This window comes from Ovis aries, chromosome 15, assembly GCF_016772045.2.
Source record: "Ovis aries strain OAR_USU_Benz2616 breed Rambouillet chromosome 15, ARS-UI_Ramb_v3.0, whole genome shotgun sequence".
Classification (NCBI taxonomy): Eukaryota; Metazoa; Chordata; class Mammalia; order Artiodactyla; family Bovidae; genus Ovis; species Ovis aries.
The window spans coordinates 53,230,778-53,248,925 of NC_056068.1; the positions used below are offsets into that span (position 1 = coordinate 53,230,778).

The 18,148-nt window shown below is 49.4% G+C and overlaps 1 protein-coding gene across 6 annotated transcripts in view; it reads right to left on the reverse strand.

Moving 5' to 3' along the window:
* The window catches only part of ARRB1 (arrestin beta 1), a 77,208-nt gene that overhangs the window by 29,730 nt on the left and 29,330 nt on the right, over positions 1-18,148 (reverse strand). For 2 of the 6 annotated variants that reach the window (XM_027979541.3, XM_012096067.5), the window contains exon 1: positions 10,754-18,148. This exon is cut by the window's right edge and continues 11,755 nt beyond it. The exons of 2 other annotated variants lie outside the window; for them this stretch is intronic. In XM_027979541.3, coding sequence (XP_027835342.1) covers positions 10,754-10,758 — 5 coding nt within the window. In that variant the 5' untranslated portion in view covers positions 10,759-18,148. 2 more of the 6 variants (XM_060400025.1, XM_012096065.5) reach the window with 1 other exon arrangement.

Below are 18,148 nucleotides of genomic sequence, written 5' to 3' on the forward strand. Positions count from 1 at the left end.
GGGAAGGATATGCAGGCAGGACGCGCGGGGGCTGGAGCCAGGAACGGGGAAGCCATCCGCCCCTCAGGCAGCGCCTCTCTGTCTCCACCTTTCCCCCTGGAGACGCACGTTCTCCTGCCTGCGCTGCTCTCCTTGCGGCTGCTCCATTGTCTCTGTGGACCAACTCTCTCTGCTTACTCAGGGCTTTTCTGCCCCTCCATCATTTTGGCTTCCATGTGGCTCTCACTCTGACCCTGTTTCTACTCTGCCTCTGATCTGCTTCCCACTGTTAACTGGCTGAATGGCCCAATTCCAAATTCCCAGGAGAGGAATTTGATTGGTCAGTTTTGGTCATGTGTCCCACGCCTGGGCCAATCAGCTAGGTGAAGGGTGTGTCATGTAGCTCTTCAGGCATGGTCAGAGTAGGGTCGGTAGAGCAATGTGTTTCAAACCAGGGGCCACAATCCATTTGTTGACACTGAAATCAACTTATAGAACTGTCACTAGCACTTTTGCTGTTGTTGAATGAAATAGAAGATATAAGAATAAGGTGCAGATGGCAAGTAGTAGATATTATTGTATTTACCAATATTCCATCCCTTCTAAGGCTGGGCATATGTGTGGATCAAATTTCTCTTGTGAAGTTAGATATGCCCATACAGCTTGCTCTGGCCAACGAAATAGGAACAGAAATGCCATATGTCACTTCCAGCCAGAAGTATTTAAGGGCTGGTGCATGATGACCCCATGCTGTTTATATTCATTTTCTATGGAAGCTACAATAAATTATCACAAACTTAGTGGCCTACAACAGCATAACCTTAGTACCCTACAGTGTTAAGTTCAGAAGTTCACTAGGTTAAAATCACGGGGCTTCCCAGGTAGCTCAGGGGTTAAAAAAAATCTGCCTGCCAATGCAAGAAATGCAGGAGATGGTGATTTGACTCGGGGTGGGGAAGATCCCCTGGAGGAGGAAATGGCAACCCCCTCCAGTATTCCTCTATGACTGAGCAACTGAGCATGCACGCACAGGTTAAAATCAAGGTGTTGGCAGGGCTGCATTCCTTTCCAGAAGCTCTAGGAGTAAATGTGTTTTCTTGCCCTTTCCATCATCATTCCATGTCTCAAGGCCTCTTCCTCCATCTTCAAAGCCAGCAACACCAGGTTAGGTTCTTATCACATTGCATCACTTTGACCTCCTCTTCTGCCTCCCTCTTCCACATTTAGAGATCCACTGCATGAATACATGCAGCTCCCTACTTTAAGATCCACTGATTTTAGGAAACTCAATTCCATCTGCACCTATAATTCCCCTTTGCCAAATGATATAACATATTCAAAGGTTCCAAGGATTAGGATGTAAACATTGTTGGCGGGGTGGGCGGTGGGGGGGTTCTTCTGCCTACCGTGGCCTCTTTCCTCTGTCATTGAAACCAGCAATGATCTGGATGGGGAAGCCTTTAGAGACTAAATTCCAGGGCTCTCCTGCTAAATGACAGACAGCATGAGAGAAACTTCTTGAGCCACTAAGGTTTGGGGGTTATTTGTAACTACAGCAGACCAGCTTCTCCTAATGTTTTAAAAATTTAAGTATCATTTAGTAAAATTTCTGTTTCAGGTGAACTGAGTTACAATGTAAAATGAACACCATGGTACAAATTTTTAAATGTTTAAAAAGCATGCCTAAAACAAACATGCTCTATCAGTGTCTGTGCAGCCTGTTAGATCCTATTTTCTGATTCTGCTGCTTTTCTGTGAGCTACCAGTCCTCCCAAATATCTACTTGTGCCTGTAGGGAGAAGCCTGCATCATGAGGGACCCAGAACAAAGTACCTTCCTGGATAGATTACCCAACATTCAAGAGTTTATCATTTTGTACAGTACAGCTAAACAATGGGATATTGCATAGCACTGAAATTATGCTTGCATCTTTCATAACACGGGGAAATGCTTATGATAGAATATTAAGCAGAAATCAGCAATCAAAACAATATGTTTGGCATGAGCTCAAATTTATACTCAATAAATATCCAAAAGAAAGAAGGAGAAGACTGGAGGTTGTTAAGATGGCTACACTCCTCAAACTTATCTATGAATTCAATGCAATACCTATAAAAATTCCAGCTGGATTTTTTGCATTAATTGACAGGCTGATCCTAAAATTCATATGGAAATATAATAGTGAAGACAATCTTTTTTAAATATAATTTTTATTGTAATTATTTGCTTGAGTGTCTCTCTCACTTTGCCCTCTTTTTTCGTCTGTTTTGTTCTGGCGATTTCTTGAGGCATTGTGGATCTTAGTTCCCTGACCAAGGATCCAACCCGTGTCCCCCGCAGCGGAAGAGCAGAATCCTAACTACTGAACCACCAGGGAAGTCCCAAGACAATCTTGGGGGGAAAAAAAAAAACAACAAAGTTGGAAGACTCAGACTTCCAAATTCAAAATTTACTACAAAGATACAGTAACCAAGACTGTGTGATCTTGGCATAAAGACAGACATAGAAATCAATGGAACAAAATTGAGAGTCCAGAATTAAGCCCATATATTTACAGTCAATTGATTTTTAACAAGGGAACAAAGAGAAGACAAAGGAGATAAAATAGTCTTTTCAATGAATGATTCCTGGACAACTGGATATTCATATGCAAAAAAATAAACCCCACAACCTCACACCAGTTCCGTCCCTGAATGGGGAACTAAGATCTCACATGATGCGAGGCCCAGCAAAAGAAAGAAAGAGAGAAAAGGGAAAAGCTATAAAACTCTTAGAAGAACACATATATATAAATCTACATGACCTTGGATAAGGCAATGGTCTCTTAGACATGACATCAAAAGCACAGGCAACTAAAAAAAAAGTAGATAATTGATCTTTATCAAAATAAAAAATTTTGGAGTTTCAGAGGTCACTATCAAGAAAGTGAAAAAACAATCCACAGAATGGAGCAAATATTTTCCAATCATGTATCTAGTAAGAGTCTAGTATCCAGGATATATAAAGATCCTATTATGATTCAACAACAAACAGGTGAATAACTTGATTAAAATCAAGCAATGAGTTTGAATAGTCATTTCTTCAAAGAAGGTATACAAGTGGCCAGTAAGCACATAAAAAGATGATTAGTTACTGGGGAAATGCAAATTGAAGCCACAACAAGGGTATTCCCTGGTGGTCCAGTGGTTAGGATTCTGCGTTTCCACTGTCAAGGACCCCAGTTCGATCCCTGGTCAGGGAACTCAGATCCCACAAGCTATGAAGCATGGCCAAACAAACAAAAAAGCCACAGTGAGGTATTTCATACCCAGTAGGAGACCTATAATAATAATTTTAAAAAAAGGACAATAAGCCTGTGTTATCAAGGATGTGGAGAAACAGGAACCCTCACGCTTTGCTGGTGGTTAGCAAAGGGGTGCAGTCACTGTGGCAAACAGTCTGGCAGTTCCGCTCAACAACACTGAGCTAACATATGACCCATCAATTCCATTCCTAGGTAGAGACTCAAGAGAACTGAAAATGATGTCCACACACACAAAAATGTTCATAGTGGCATTATGCATAACAGTCATATGCCACCAACTGCTGAATGTGTTTTTTATCTGTGGCATATGTATTCAATGGAATATTATTCAACCATAAACAGGAAGGGATGAAGCACTGATTCATGCTACAACATGGATGAACCTTGAAAGGATCAACATTATATTTTAAGTGAAAGAAGCCAGACACAGAAAGCCATATGTTGTTTGATCCCATTTATTTGAAATGTCCAGAACGGGCAACTACACAGAGACAGAAAGCAGTTTGGTGGTTTCCAGAGGCTGGTGGGAGGTGGGATGGGAAGTGATTGCCAATGGGTAGGAGTTTCTTTTTGGGGTGCTGAAAACTCTGGAATTAGTGGTGATGGTTATACAACCTTGTGAAAATACTAAAAACCACTAAAACTGCAAATACTATGGTATGTAAGTTATATCTCAGTTTTAAAAACAAACCCAATAAATGAGTATAAGGAAAGGAAATATGCCCAAATATTAACAGGGGTTAAGGGATATTCCATCCGTCCACCCACTCACTCCTTTATATCCCTTATTTTTCCATGTTGTACAGTGAGCACCAATTACTTCATAAAGATGCACGGCTTCCCTAACAAGATACGTCTCCAGTCTTAATGAAAAAATATCGCAAGTGAAGTAGAGAAAATACGGATCCTATCATTCTGAATGGATGTTAGAATCTCTGATATTGCAACTTTGCAATCCAGAGTCCATGTCTCTGATTCCTCAGACCCTTCCCCAGACCTGCTGTGTCAGCTGTTACAACTGTGTGCCGTGCCTTCTCCTCAGTGTTCTCCTTCTCCAGGAAGCCTTCTCTGACTTCCCCAAATTGGGATTAGATGTACCCTGACTCCCACACCCGGTGCGTCCCCATCACAGCATTTACACACTGTAAAAGTCTGTTTACTAGCCCTGTGTTCCCTTACAACTGGATCCCTGGGGGCACAGCACGATGCCTGGGCCACAGGAAGTGCTCAGTAAATAAATACAGGTGGAATGCTGTCCAGTGAATGCCCTAAGAGGGAATTAGTCACGAATGAGGATGAATGAAGTTTCAAAAGATGGTGGTAAGGATCCTTTGCCCCGGGTGAGTGGACTCCACAGATTTCTCTATGCTTCTCTTTGGCTGTCAGATCAACAGGCACTGGGTTTAGAAAATACTTCACAGGGGCAGGGTCTCAGCCAGCATCAGGGTGAGCCAGGAAGACAACTGATACACCCAAATGGGCCTCTGCTCAGCTCTGACCAATGGCTCTTCCATTTATCATTCCCTTACCCAGTAAACAGTCACACACTCCTACCACTGCCAGGCTCTGCAGGCACCAAGATGAATAATTCATGGTCACTGCTGACAAAAAACTGTGGTATAGCCAAGTGAGACAAACCCATCAACCACAACGGCCACCACGCATTAAGCTTTCACTGTAAGCCAGGTGCTTTGCTAAGAACTTCAGCATATTAAGATATTATTCCATCTAAACATTCCCATTTTTCAAAGGAGAAACCTGAGATTCAGAAACCCTAAATAGCTTAAAGTCTCAAAGCCAGTACCAGAAAACTCATACAGGAGAGAAACCCTATGAATGGGCCACCTATGGGAAATCATTTAGCCAAACATGTCTTACACAACATCAGAAAATTCATCCGAAGGAGATTATCCACGAATGCGGATTCACTGCCAGAGAATTGAGAGAGCACTGGCAACAATTCAAGCCTTTGTGAGCATCCGAAAATTCATGCTACGAGTACAGTGAATGTGGGGAAAACTTCAGATAGTAATCTCAATCGGCAACAGAAATCTCTTCCAGGAGAGGAATCAGGTGCCAGTCACTGCTCTAAGTGTGTCTTAAATATGAACTCACTTGTTTTTCCGACAACATTTGAGAAGGTATGGTTGTAATCCCATTTCTCAGATGAGGAAACTGAGACACAGAGAGTCTAAGTCATTTACTCAAGGCCACAGAGCTAGTAAGGGGCACAGCTAGATACTGAAACCCAGGCAGTCTCACTCCAGAGATGACACTTTTCAGCATTCACAATACTACGCTATAGATGGGATTGTGTGGTTCTGTCTGGGGGACCAGGAAAGGCTTCGAGGAAGGCAGTATCAATGAGGGGGATCTTCAAGAACACACACAGGTATGGAAGAGGTGACGGCACTGCTCGTGGAGGCCTGGGGAGGGCAGCTGAGTCCACTCAGTGTTTGGGAGATAGTGGGCAATCTGAAGTACGTCCCAAGTGCCTAGGAAGGGTACCAGGGAGGAGTACGGGCCTGAGAAGGGTCCACTCCCCTCCCTGCTAGTCACAGAGCACCTCCAGACCCCAGGCCCCGGGCTAGGTGTGCAGGGTCTCGAATGCCAGACTAAGGAACTCAGACCATATCCAGAAAGCAAAAAGAGCCATAGACACCTAGTGGGGAGAATGGCTGGGGCTGTCTCTTGGACGCAGAGATGCCATAACCCCACCCCTTTCCCTATCCCTGCCCCTGATGGCAGTCATGGTCAGCTGGGCAGGGTGGGGGCCTGCAAGGGGGCGTTCGCCCTCAGGTACACCCGCCCTACATTCTGACCCACTTTCCTGGGTGTGAGAACAGCCATCAGGGAGCAGGGAGGTGTGAGGAGCAGGTGGCTGTGGCAGCAAAGAGGTTTCTAGGGCCCTTATCACACTCTCCCTGGTAGTGGGGTTATTTGTGTACAGGCTGCTCTGCTCTTCCAGGACTGAACAGCCCTCCCTGCTTCGGAACACTGCCTTCCTGTTTACCCACCATCAGCGCACCTGCTTCTCAGGACAGCCCAGGAGAGGGGCAGGAGGCAGGAAGATAGGAAAGGTCACCCCTGTTTCACAGATTTGGGGAGCGTGCAGCCCGCTTTATTTCCCAGATGGAGAAACTGAAGCCCAAGGGCGAGAAGAATCTTGCACCCAGGCCAGGAGACTAAGGCCCAGAGAGACTGGTGTGCCCAGAGTCGCAGACCAGGAGGAGAGCCCCAGGCTGCTGGTTCTCTGGGCACAGGCCCGAGGGATGACGGGCAGTGGATGGGGGTCTGGCCAAGTCAGACTTCTCACAGGCTCCGAGGCATATAGCTATTGCTTCAGCCTCCTGCCCACATTCATGTGTCCACTTTTCTAGCCATGATCCGTATTTGTGAATACTTTCAGGAGCTGCAGAGTGAGGGAGGAGAAGAGCCACCAGGTGGCCACGGAGGTGGGGTCGGGGGGTAAGCTTCTTAAAGAAGCCTGGCCCATTTTCTAGTAATCCATAAAACCAGAGGTCCGAAAATCAAAGGCTAATAAAAATTTCACCAAGCAGGCCGACAGCTGGATCCCAGAGAGCCCACAGACCACACCTGAATGCTGTCCCGCCTTCTCGGGGGTCGAGAGGCAGGAAGGGAAGGGTGCTGGCAGAGGAAACAGTGTGGATGCTGAAGCAAGCAGACCCCGCCTGGGTCCTGCGTGACCTTGACTTTCGCTCCCTCTCTGAAGCATGCTTTCAGTTGTCTGGAAAATGGGGTTGATGTCTACCCCACAGGTGAAGGCGTATACAAAGCCTTGGGACCTAGTAGGGAATGATAAAGGAAAGCAGATGTCGTTGGTACGGTGATAACTATTGTTATTATCACTCTGCCTTCCCTCCAGAGCCCAGTGGAGAGTTCTTGCCCAGATGTCCCTTAGGTGGGTCAGGATGGTTATGTTACCTCCTTTGGAGAGAGAGAAGATTTTTTAGTTGGCTGTCTCCCTTCCTGTCTCAGATAGAAAACAGCAGTTTATGATATTCTTTTCCTAGTTTAGACCCTCACATTCCAGAAATCTCCAGGGACACACCCTGCTATTCCCTCTCTCTGCAACAGCCTTTCCACCCGTTCCCCTACTGCAGTCCCTCCCATCCTTCCTGCTAAATACCACCTCATTCAAGAAGCCTTCCCTGACTGCTTCAGCTTAAAGTGGCCTTGCCCTGACCCCTTCCTCCTTCCCTCTTGCCACTTATCTTGGCTACTCCCCTCCTTGCTTTTTGATTATTTTTGTTTTTCCAATCTTTGAGCCTGACACTGTTCTTACCTCCAGGAGATATAGGCCCCTGTGTCCTGTCTCCAGGGCATCTACACTCTGGAGCAGGGGAAGAGACAGAGAGATCCTCCACCAAGAAACAGAACCCTCTGTTAGAAGCACAGCAGGGGAGTGGGATGATTCAGTGTATGGTGTGCCCAGCTCGGCTCCAGGCACACAACTTCCGTCCTACACACACACACACACACACACACACACACACACACACACTCTCTCTCCAGGCACACAACCACCATCCTACACACACACACACACACACACACACACACAGTCTCCCTTCCCCTCCTCCACTCTGTCCGTGTCCCCTCAGCACCCACACAAGCCTGCACATCTCCGCTCCCCAGTGGACAGCATGGAGCTGATATACTGACAAACTCCAGAGAGCAGAAACCCCTTTCTCCATCATCTTCCTTGGTATATAATTGGTGCTGAGTAAATATTTTGAATGAATGAATAAACAAATAAACAAAAGCCGACTGCTGAGCTTGAAGATGGGTAAAAGCAGTACCTGAGCCTAGAGGCGAATCAGAGGCGGACAGCCTGGCCACCAGAATGAGACATGGGTGTGCGCGACCTTAACAGGAGCACCTTCCATGCAGGGCGGCCCCAGACCTGCAGCAGCCATGATCTTCCCTGTGGGAAGACTTTATCCAAAATTTTATTTGCTTGAGGCTTTTGGGGGGACAGAGCTGTTTGTCTGTTTGCTTGTTTTTCCAATTTGAACATATGAACTTTTGGGAAAGAGCATATTATATTAAAACTAAATATTAATTCAGAAGTATTACTTTCCTCACCATTCTCACATTTCATGGAACATCAGAACAATTTAGCACAGTGGTGGATCTCCAACGCTTCATCAACCACTCTGGGGACCAGTCAGGGGCTGAGAGCCCTCCGCAGTCAGAGAGCCCTCTGTCCAGACTGACAGCTACAGCTTAGGGTAGCGGCTCTTTCCAGAGAAAGAATTGCGGAGAGAAAAACCTAGGCCTTCTATTTAGCCAGACACAGTGGTCATGATGTGCTGAAACTGGCTGGTACAGGCTCATTCAGAGCCAACTGTCACACTTGTAGGAATTCTGTCATCTAGTTGTTAAACACAGCCACTGCCAATGGCTGTCTACTGGGGTTTATATAACTATCCACTGGGTTAAATTTGCTCCCCCAGGGGACATATGGCTGTGCCTGGAGACATCTGGATGGTCATGACTTGGGGGAGGGGTGCTACTGGTGTCTAGCGGGTGGAGGTTAGGGATGCTGTGCGTGTAATGAAGCCCAGCCCCCTCCCTGCCCCCAACAAAGAACCTCAAGGCCAAATGTTAACCGTGCTGATGGCGAGACAGCCTGAACCAAGATTACAATTAAATAAACTATATTAAAAACAGAGAGGGGGAGGCTTCCCTGGTGGTCTGGTGGTTAAGAATCCGCCTGCCAACGCAGGGGACACGGGTTCCACCCCTGGTCTGGGAAGATCCCACATCCCACGGGGCAACGAAGCCCAGGGGCCAGAGCTACTGAGCCTGTGCTCTACGGCCCAGGAGCTGCAACTACTGCAGCCCCGGTGCCCACAGCCTGTGCTTGGCAACGAGAGAAGCCACCACAACAAAGAGGAGCCCCTGCTCGCCGTAACTAGAGGAAGCACTTGCCCAGCAACAGAGACCCAGTGCAGCCAAAAACAATAAATAAATATGAAAAATATTTTAAAAATCAAGGGAAGACATACTCAAAACTTACCACTTACTATCTGTTATTTTACTGAATTTTACTATAAAGATGGAGACCCACTGTGCATCTCCTCCCAACTCCATGTTCAGGATCATCACATTAGTAGGGTGAAGGCCTTGGTGGGAGAATCTACACCACGGAAACTGGCAAACGCCATAAGCCCCCCCACCCCCCTTTTTCTGGACGGCCAGTTGTTACCAGTGCACCGCTGGGGGCGACCTGAGTAGAGAAGGGAAATCCACAGGTCTGGTGGACGCTTCTGAGTTTTCAGCCCAAGCAGATGACTCAGCACCAGCCTCCCATATGCACTGCGGAACAAGGATCTGAATGTGGCCACATGGACAAACTCTACACATCACACACACACACACCACGCACACTATGCCCACAACACACACACAAAGACACACATAGCCCACACACATCTACAGACAACACACCTATGTAAAGCACACCACATTATGCTCACACGCCATGCACACCTGCACCACACACACACCATGTATGCTTCACACCTCATACCACATGTACATCCCACACACACCAATACTAAGCACACTCCATGTGCACACCGGCATCACCCGCCCCATACACACGTCATCTACAGCTCTCGCAACATAAACCACATACGCACCACACAAAAACACAAGCCAGCAGGGGACTAACTGAAACCATGAGAACGAGAGAAGGTCAAGCTGGAACTTCCACGGCGATCCAGCGGTTAAGACTCCACACTGCCACCGTAGAGGCCGTGGGTTCGATCCCTGGTCAGGAAACAAAGATCCCGCATACCTCACCGTGAGGCCAAAAAGAAAAGAGGATGCCAGTCTGACTGACCACCTTCTTTGATGTCTAGCACCTCTGCAGTATTTACTGCCTCCTCATCCAGTGGCCCGTCTTTCCCACAGACCCCTACACCTAGCCTGCCAAAGCAAAGGTCTCGACACCCCCCACGAGCACCATGCAGGGACCCCATCCCAGGCCCGTCTCTCTTGGCCACTGGAGCCCTGGCTGAGCGGTCGCCCATCCCAGCCCTGTACGGAGCTCTCTGCTGCAGCCTCTGGGGCCTGGCCTCCGCCCCCTCCCAGGACCCATGACAAGCAGTTCCCTTGGTGACTCTACCCACCCGCCCACTTTAGCTGCCACCGGATGCTGTTAAGCCAAACCTCCGTCTCCAGCCAGACCCACTCTGACCCCACAGCCACTAGCCTTGGGACATGCGTACTCCAATGTCCCCAGATTCTTCAGACAAGTCCCAAACAGACTTCCTGTCTGCCCACACCTGTTCCTCGCCTACACTGTCCCCGCCCACCCCAGAGGTCAGCACACAGGAAGTGCTCAAGGTGAATCCCAGAGATAAGGGAATGCACTATGTAAATCCTATAAAGAGATGACAAAACAAACTTCCTCATGAGGCAGATAGGAAGTCTTACCCCATTTTACAGAAGAGAGCACTGAGTCTCGGTGGAATTAAGGGACCAGCCCAGGAGCAGAAGCTGAGGCAGGCTGGGGGCTGTGTGGGGAGGAGGGAGGTCGTGGAAGACCCCAGCGCAGGGGGCTGCAGGCAGCCGCAGCAGGCCAGAGCAGGCCCAGCAGGATCCAGGATAGGCTCTCCCCAGCCCCGAGTGAGTGGGTTAGGTACAAAGAAAAGGAAAAGGCGTTCCTGATACGCGTCCTGTTTCCTCTTCTCTGGGCTTCTTAGGTCTTGGAGGGCGGATGTCTCTGGGCTCAGAGCGCTCAGCCGGCCCACAGACAGGCAGAAGGTGAGAGTCTCCCAGGCTCTTCCCACCCCAGCAGTTTAGCCTGCAGGCAGACAGGGGCTCCCGAGTGACCCTCGAGTTTTGCTTTCCAGCCGGGAGGAGGGTGCCCGCTTACCCCCAGTAAGTACTCATCACAGCTAGCCACCTCCTTCCATCAGACTGTCACATGGGAAGCCTCCGGTGGCAGCTGAAGTGGCGGGTGGGTAGAGTCACCAAGGGAACTGCTTGTCACCTGTACTTGCTAGGGGAGCCCCTCTGGGAAGAAGCACCCCCTTCTTCCCTGCCCCACAGCAGCCTAGCCCAGTATTCTGCCCAGCTCTCTCTGTGGCTCTTGCCTGTCGACCAGGGCTCCCCATGAATCAGGCCAGGAAGGCAGGGAGCAAAGGCAGAAGCCGTCAAATGGGGCTTCTTGAGTGAGAGAACAAGATGAACCTCCCCCATCAGAGAGACAAGGGGCCTTCCTGAGGACAGAGGTCGTATCTCCTCTATCAGATAAGAATTCCCTGGGGAAGAAAGTAGCCCCGACTCCTCCATCAGATAGGAGGCCCCTGCAGACAAAGTTAATGCCTCCACCCTCAGATAAGGTGCTGCCGGAAGGCAAAAGGGCTATGTCCCTTCAGTAAGATAAGAACTCCCAGGAAACAGAAGCCACATTCACCTCCCCACCAGCCCCGCCCTCCATCAGACTGGTGCCTCTCCTGAATAAGACCATGCCTCCTCCATCTGACTATAAACCCCAGAGGGCAGAGAACGCCCTGTCTGCTGCCTCCTCAGCAGTTTTCAAAACAGACTTCATTTCAGTCTGAGACACAGAGAAGGACTTCCTCCTAGGGCAGAATTGGGGGAAGTCTCGCCCACATCTTCTCTTGCGCAAGACCCCATGCCAACTTCCCATTCATGCCCATGACTGAAAGGAAACCGTTCTGCCATCCTTAAGACAGCTGTGTGTCTGGGCAAAGGCCAGCATCTGTCTGTTTCAGTCAGGAATGTTGACTTCTTGAGAGATGGTGATGGAGCCGACTGGGAGAGCCTTGACAAGAGGATGCCCAAGACAGGCTGTGCCCCCAGATCTGGGTGGAAGTGACCAGATGTGTGGGCTGGATAGATCTATGCTCCTGACTCTGCCATGAAACGGGCAAATCTTTTCCCTATGTGGCCACTAACACTCCCCATCCATTTCCAAACTCTGTCGGCACCCACTGCTGGCTAAAGTGGCAGGAGGCAACAGGGAGGAGCGATGGATATCACTGCCCTTCCCCAAGGGCCGCCCCTGAGCCTAGTGCAAGTTGCCTCTGTGATCATCTTCCCTACGCGTGCCAGCTCCAGGGAGCTGCTATTAGTTAGCATCGATCCACAAAGTACTTTGCCGACACTTTTTATGAACTCAGCCTCACCCGGAGCCCTGGGGGCTAGAAGCAAAAGGCAGAAACCGAACAGGAAGCCCAAGTCCCTGGGCAGAGCCAGGAGCAGCTGAGCCCCAAGATCAAGACCCAGACAAGCCCAGGACCAGCCAGTACTTAGTGACTGTTAGCTGAAGAGTATTGGCTGAAAAGCAACCTGACTGGATTTAGTAACTGTATCTGGGTATATTTTCTTATAAAGAAATAGTAGTATTTTCAATATAACATATTGTTATTGTTATTTAGTTGCTAAGTCGTGGCTGACTTAGCAACTAAATAACTTCTGCAACCCCATGATTTCCCAGGCAATACTGGAGTGGATTGCCATTTCCCTCCCCAGGGGATCTTCCCCAACCAGGGATCAAACCCATGTCTCCTGCATTACAGGCAGATTTTTTTTTACCACTGACCCACCTGGTCAGGTGCTATTCTAAATATTATATTTAACTCATTTAATCCTCACAAGCACCCTGTAAGGTAGGTACTCTCATTCCCCACTCTATATATGATGAAACACAGAGAAATTAAATTACTTTCTCAAAGTCACAGAGCAGAAATAAGAAATATAAGCAGTTCAAACCATCTACTTGATATATGAGGAAGTAAAAATAGAGTAACAACACTTCTGGGTTTTAAAAGAATTAGATACTGTTGAAAGAAACAATTTATCCTAAGTGTGCTCCAAACCAAATACTTTCATTATTGGTCATCCTGCGGTATAGTTCCAATGTAAGAGGTTCTCTGAAATAGCTGTATTACAGATATAAAATGTGCACCTGTCATCTCAAAATCATGAAGAAGTTACCCTTCTTTTGAAACTTTTAACTGAGTAGTTTTATTAAACTTGAGAAAACAAACCCCAAAAACCACAATAACAATATTTTAAGATTTATCATGTATTTTTTGTCATATGCTAAGTATTTGATCTATTCCTCCTGTTTAATCTTGAGGACAACTCAAGTAGGGAAAAAGCATTATTCCTTCTAGGGGCCCTTTACCAAGCCTCCAGGCTGAGTGTACTATCTCATACACCTCCTGTGCGGGCGTGATCCAGTGGGAGTTTGCCCCCCAGGATGGGAGCTACTCCAGGGCAGGGAGGACTGTGCGCAAACAAGGGGCAACATAAAGGAGTTATGGGCTGGGGTTAGGCAGGCCTGCTGCCTCATCAGCCTGTGCTTCAGCCATCTAGTGTTCAGTGAGGCGCTGGCACACAGTTAGAGCTCTGTCAGTGGTGATGATACTTACCATCATCACTATCCCCCACAAGAAACACACTCGCTGGGAGGCCCTGGACAGGTCCCTGATGGACAGGGTTCAGCTGGATCACTGGCTCTCAGTGAGGGTCACATTACCTCGTATGGGTCTGGGCAGCAGAGAGGAGGTGATGGGTATGAAGAGTTTCTGGGAGGCCAGAGTGCTGGGCAGAGACCAAGGCCTGGTATTACTGAGCATTTTTAAGACATGCATTTCCATTATTTCCAAGAAGAGAGTAATTGGGAACAGATCTCTACCATGGCACTTCATGGCTCCTCACCTCACCTATCCTCACCTAGGTAAGACCACCTCCAGGGTGTGGAGGGGAATGAATGGGCTGATGTCTGCCTATGCCTGGAACATAAGCCAAGTTCACCGCATGGTAGGACTAGGGCACTGAGAGGCACCAGAAGTGCCAGGATGAACAAGGCTGTCCAGGGCTCTGGGGAGACAGCGGAAGACAGAAAGGAGGTGGAGGCACCTTTGGCCACCATGCCGCATCTCCCAACATGTATCCGCCCTCTCTGTGTATCTGGTGGGCCTGAGGCACTGGGATATGAGCCTGCTGGGGATCCTGGAGTGTGAGTGAAAGCTGCTCAGTCATGTCCAGCTGTTTGTGACCCCATGGACTATACAGTCCACGGAATTCTCCAGGCCAGAATACTGGAATGGGTAGTCTTCCCCTTCTCCATGGGATCTTCCCAACCCAGGGATCAAACCCAGGTCTCCCACATTGCAAGCAGATTCTTTACCAGCTGAGCCACAAGGGAAGCCCAAGAATACTGGAGTGGGTAGCCTATTCCTTCTCCAGCAGATCTTCCCGACCTAGGAATTGAACTGGGGTCTCCTGTATTGCAGGCGGACTGTTTACCAACTGACCTATGAGGGCAGCCTAGAGTGTGGTAGGTGAGCTTATGGAATACGCTCCTTAGGGCCTAAACAGCCTCTCCCCCTCCGTTGGCTCAGGTTTCACTCTCTTCCGGAAAAGTCATGGCCAACATGGCCCTTTGGTATCCTGATTATGTCTAGGAGGTCCTGGGCAGCAGGCATGAGTATGTGCATCACAGAAAGTGAAGGGCTCTTATGCATGGATGAATGGCCACCTGCTTTGAGCAGAGTCCCTGAATCTGACTTGAGTCCATCGTGGCAATCTGCTTGATTCTAAGGACTGGACTGTCACGTGGGGACTTTGCCAAGGCCAGACTCCAGGAGGTCAGCTCCCCAGCGCCTTCACCATCCTGCCTCTGCTCTACCACAGCCACTGTGGCCTTGAGAACTGGAGGGGCCGTGGCGAATGCACTTCCTGCAAACAGCGGGGGAGGCCCACTGTGAACAACTATCCTTGCATAAGGCACCCACAGAGGGTTAGAGAGACGGTAACTCGGGGCAGGGAGCAGCTTCGTGTTCCCCAGGGGGACAGGGGGCTGCTGAGAGAGCTACAAAGAGCAGGTGACACTGGAGCTAGGACTTGAAGGGTAATTAAGCATTTGCCAGGTCGTCAAGGTGCAGAAGAGAGAACGTCAAAGTGATGTGCGTATGCACGGAGTCACACATCCTTATATAGCAGAGTGTACATTTCAAAAATCACCATCTCATTTGAGTCTCTCAAATCCCCTAATGGTGTTATTACCCCCCTGACACACACACACACACCCACACCCACACATGCAAATAAGAAAAGAGAAGTGCAGTGAAGGCAGATGATGAACCAAAAGGTGACCAATTTCTGGGCAGAGGGAAGGGGCGGGATGTATGCTGGCTGAAATGGCCCTCTTCTCAGGAAGGAGAAGGTATTCCTCTCTGGCAGCAATCTCTCACTTGCAGTTCCTGCTGGCCTGTGGCATCCCCCTCCCATCGCCAGCATACATACACACTCCCCCGGACCCCAGGGCCTCTCAGGAGGGGCAGCTGGTAGACACACGGAGCAGCACGGGCCGGGGCTTCAGCGGAGGAGGCTGAGGAAGGGCTGGCAGTTCTCCAAGGCTCGGCCAGGAGGCCCGGCCTCACCCTCTCCCACTCCCCCTGAGTGCTGATAACCTCAGCTCTCCCTCTGTAGATCTCTGCCCTTCTCTCCAAGCAGCTGCCGCCAGCCTCTCCCTCCCCTCCCTCCACCCATCGCCCTCCCCAGGGAGCAGTGAGCTCAGCCTTTCCCATCAGCCATCCCTGGGAATGATGGGAAATGCTCAGCAGGCCAGGAACTGAAAGGAGGCCTGCCTCCGAGAGGGAGGGGAGAAGGGAAGCTTTTCTGAGGGCTGTCGGGGAGCATCCTCAATTCTGCTGCTTCCTATGAATCCCGGGCTAAGGGTGCAGTCTGCCTGACCATAAAACACGCTCGATAGAAGGTGGGATCCAACTGCTACAATGGGCCTCTTTTTACAGCTGGGGAGCCAGAGGCCCAGAGAGAGGACTGAAGAAAATGTGTCTAGGGACTGACTGCCATGTCCCAGGTACTGTTTGATCCTTTCACATTTCTCGTCTCATTTAATCCTCATAGCTACCCTGCAAGGAAGTGACAGGCTGGATCATGGCCCCCTGAGATGCTCACATCTCAATCCCTGGAGCTGTGAAGCTGTTACCCTACATGGTAAAAGAAACTGTGCAGACATGATGTTAGTTAAGGATCTGGAGATGGGGAGACAACCCTGCTTTATCTGGGTGGACCCAGTGTAATCACAAAGGTCCTTGTAAGCAGGAGGCAGGAGGGTCAGAGGGAGAAAAGGCAAGGTGAGGATGATGGAAGCAGTGAGAGAAACTGGAAGATGCTGTGCTAATGGCTTTAAGATGGAAGATGGGGCCAGAAGCCAAGAAATGCAGGCAGCTTCCAGAAGCTAGAAGAGGCAAAAGAATGGATGCTCCCCTGGAGCCTCCAGAAGGAACGCAGCCCTGTGATAGGACTCTGACATCCAGAACTATAAGAGGATAAATGTATGTTGTATTAGGTAAAATTTATGGTAATTTGTTACAGGAGCAAAAGAAGACTAACAAAATAGGTAACCCCATTCCCATTTTGCAGATGAGGAAACTGAGGCTCAGAGAAGGCACGTAATGTTCCCAGGTTCTGCATGCTTCCCTCCATACCACACTGGGTTACCGAGCATCTCATGAGCTCTTAAGGCTGGGAGCCCCCTGGTCAGGGCACCAAGGCTAGGAGAGAGTTTGAGGAGGAGGCAGAGGTCTGTTGCTTGTAGCGTCAAGACCAAGGACAGAGGAGAGATCTGGGGAAGGTAAAGCCCTGCCTGAAAGGGGCTGCATTGTGACTGGGGGCTTCTGGGGCCGGTGGACGAGTCCTACCCTGCCCCAAACTGGGAAGCAGGCAGGCATGTGACGCAGAGGAAGGGCCCTGGCTATAAAGCTGGGCTCGGGGAGCTAAGTGTCTTCAGGATTAACAGAGATGAGATGAAATCCCCCCATTATCTCTCTTTGATCTTGAAAAAATCCTTAGGAGAAGGTTCCATATCCTTCTTCCTACATTACTGGTGTGAAAAAGGAGGTCCTAGGGTTTCGTGACTGGCCCAAGTTCTCACAGCGGCTAAGAGTAGAATCTGGGTGTTCATAATGTCCCATATAACAAAAAGCATCAAACCATGATGAACGGCTTTGAATGCTGCATGCCTGACACTGTGTTAACTATCATTGGCATTTTTCTCAGTCATGCTAGACACAGACTTGATCAAGTCCTTTCTCTGCCTCAAACCCCTTAACTGCTCCCCACAAGCCCTTCACAATCTGGCCCCTGCTCAGCCCTCCAACCCTTACTCCACCACACTCCCTTGCACCCCCATATCTTGCAACCACACTGTCGGTCAGTCCTCTGGAGCCATCAAACTTTTTCCCAGTCCCACAGGGTTAGGCACCCCTGCCCCCTCTGCTCCAGGCCACTTGTGGTAGAGAAACCACGGGTCCTGGCCATTCCTACTCCTCCCTGTGGGTAAGAGACAGAGAACAGGGCCAGGGGTCAGGATGACAGGCCTGGGAGGCTACAGCTTAGAGGGCATGGGTAAGCTGGTATTATTCCACACAGTAAAGAAACAGCAGCCTGGAAGTGTGTGGCAGAACTCCCCTGGGGACAGGCCCTCCCAGAGACACAGACCATAGGCCACTGCAGCTGAAGGAGCCTCTAAGAATGGCGGGTCCCATCCTTCAGGGCACAGAAAAGTCTGGACTTGACCCCAGTTTCACAGTGTGTCACTATGAAGTAGGAGGCAAAGCTTTGGGGTCTGCCACTCACTAGCTGGGTGAGCCTGGCCAAGGAGAGAGTCGCTCTGGTCCTCCCCTCTGAAACACGAATGACAGTGCCTTTCTCCCTGAGCGCACAGGAAGCGCCTGGTCCTGTGAGGACGGCGATAAATGAAAGCTGTGTTCACTGCTGAGAGAGCAGGACCTGAACTCAGGATGCCCATAGGGGAGCTCACTC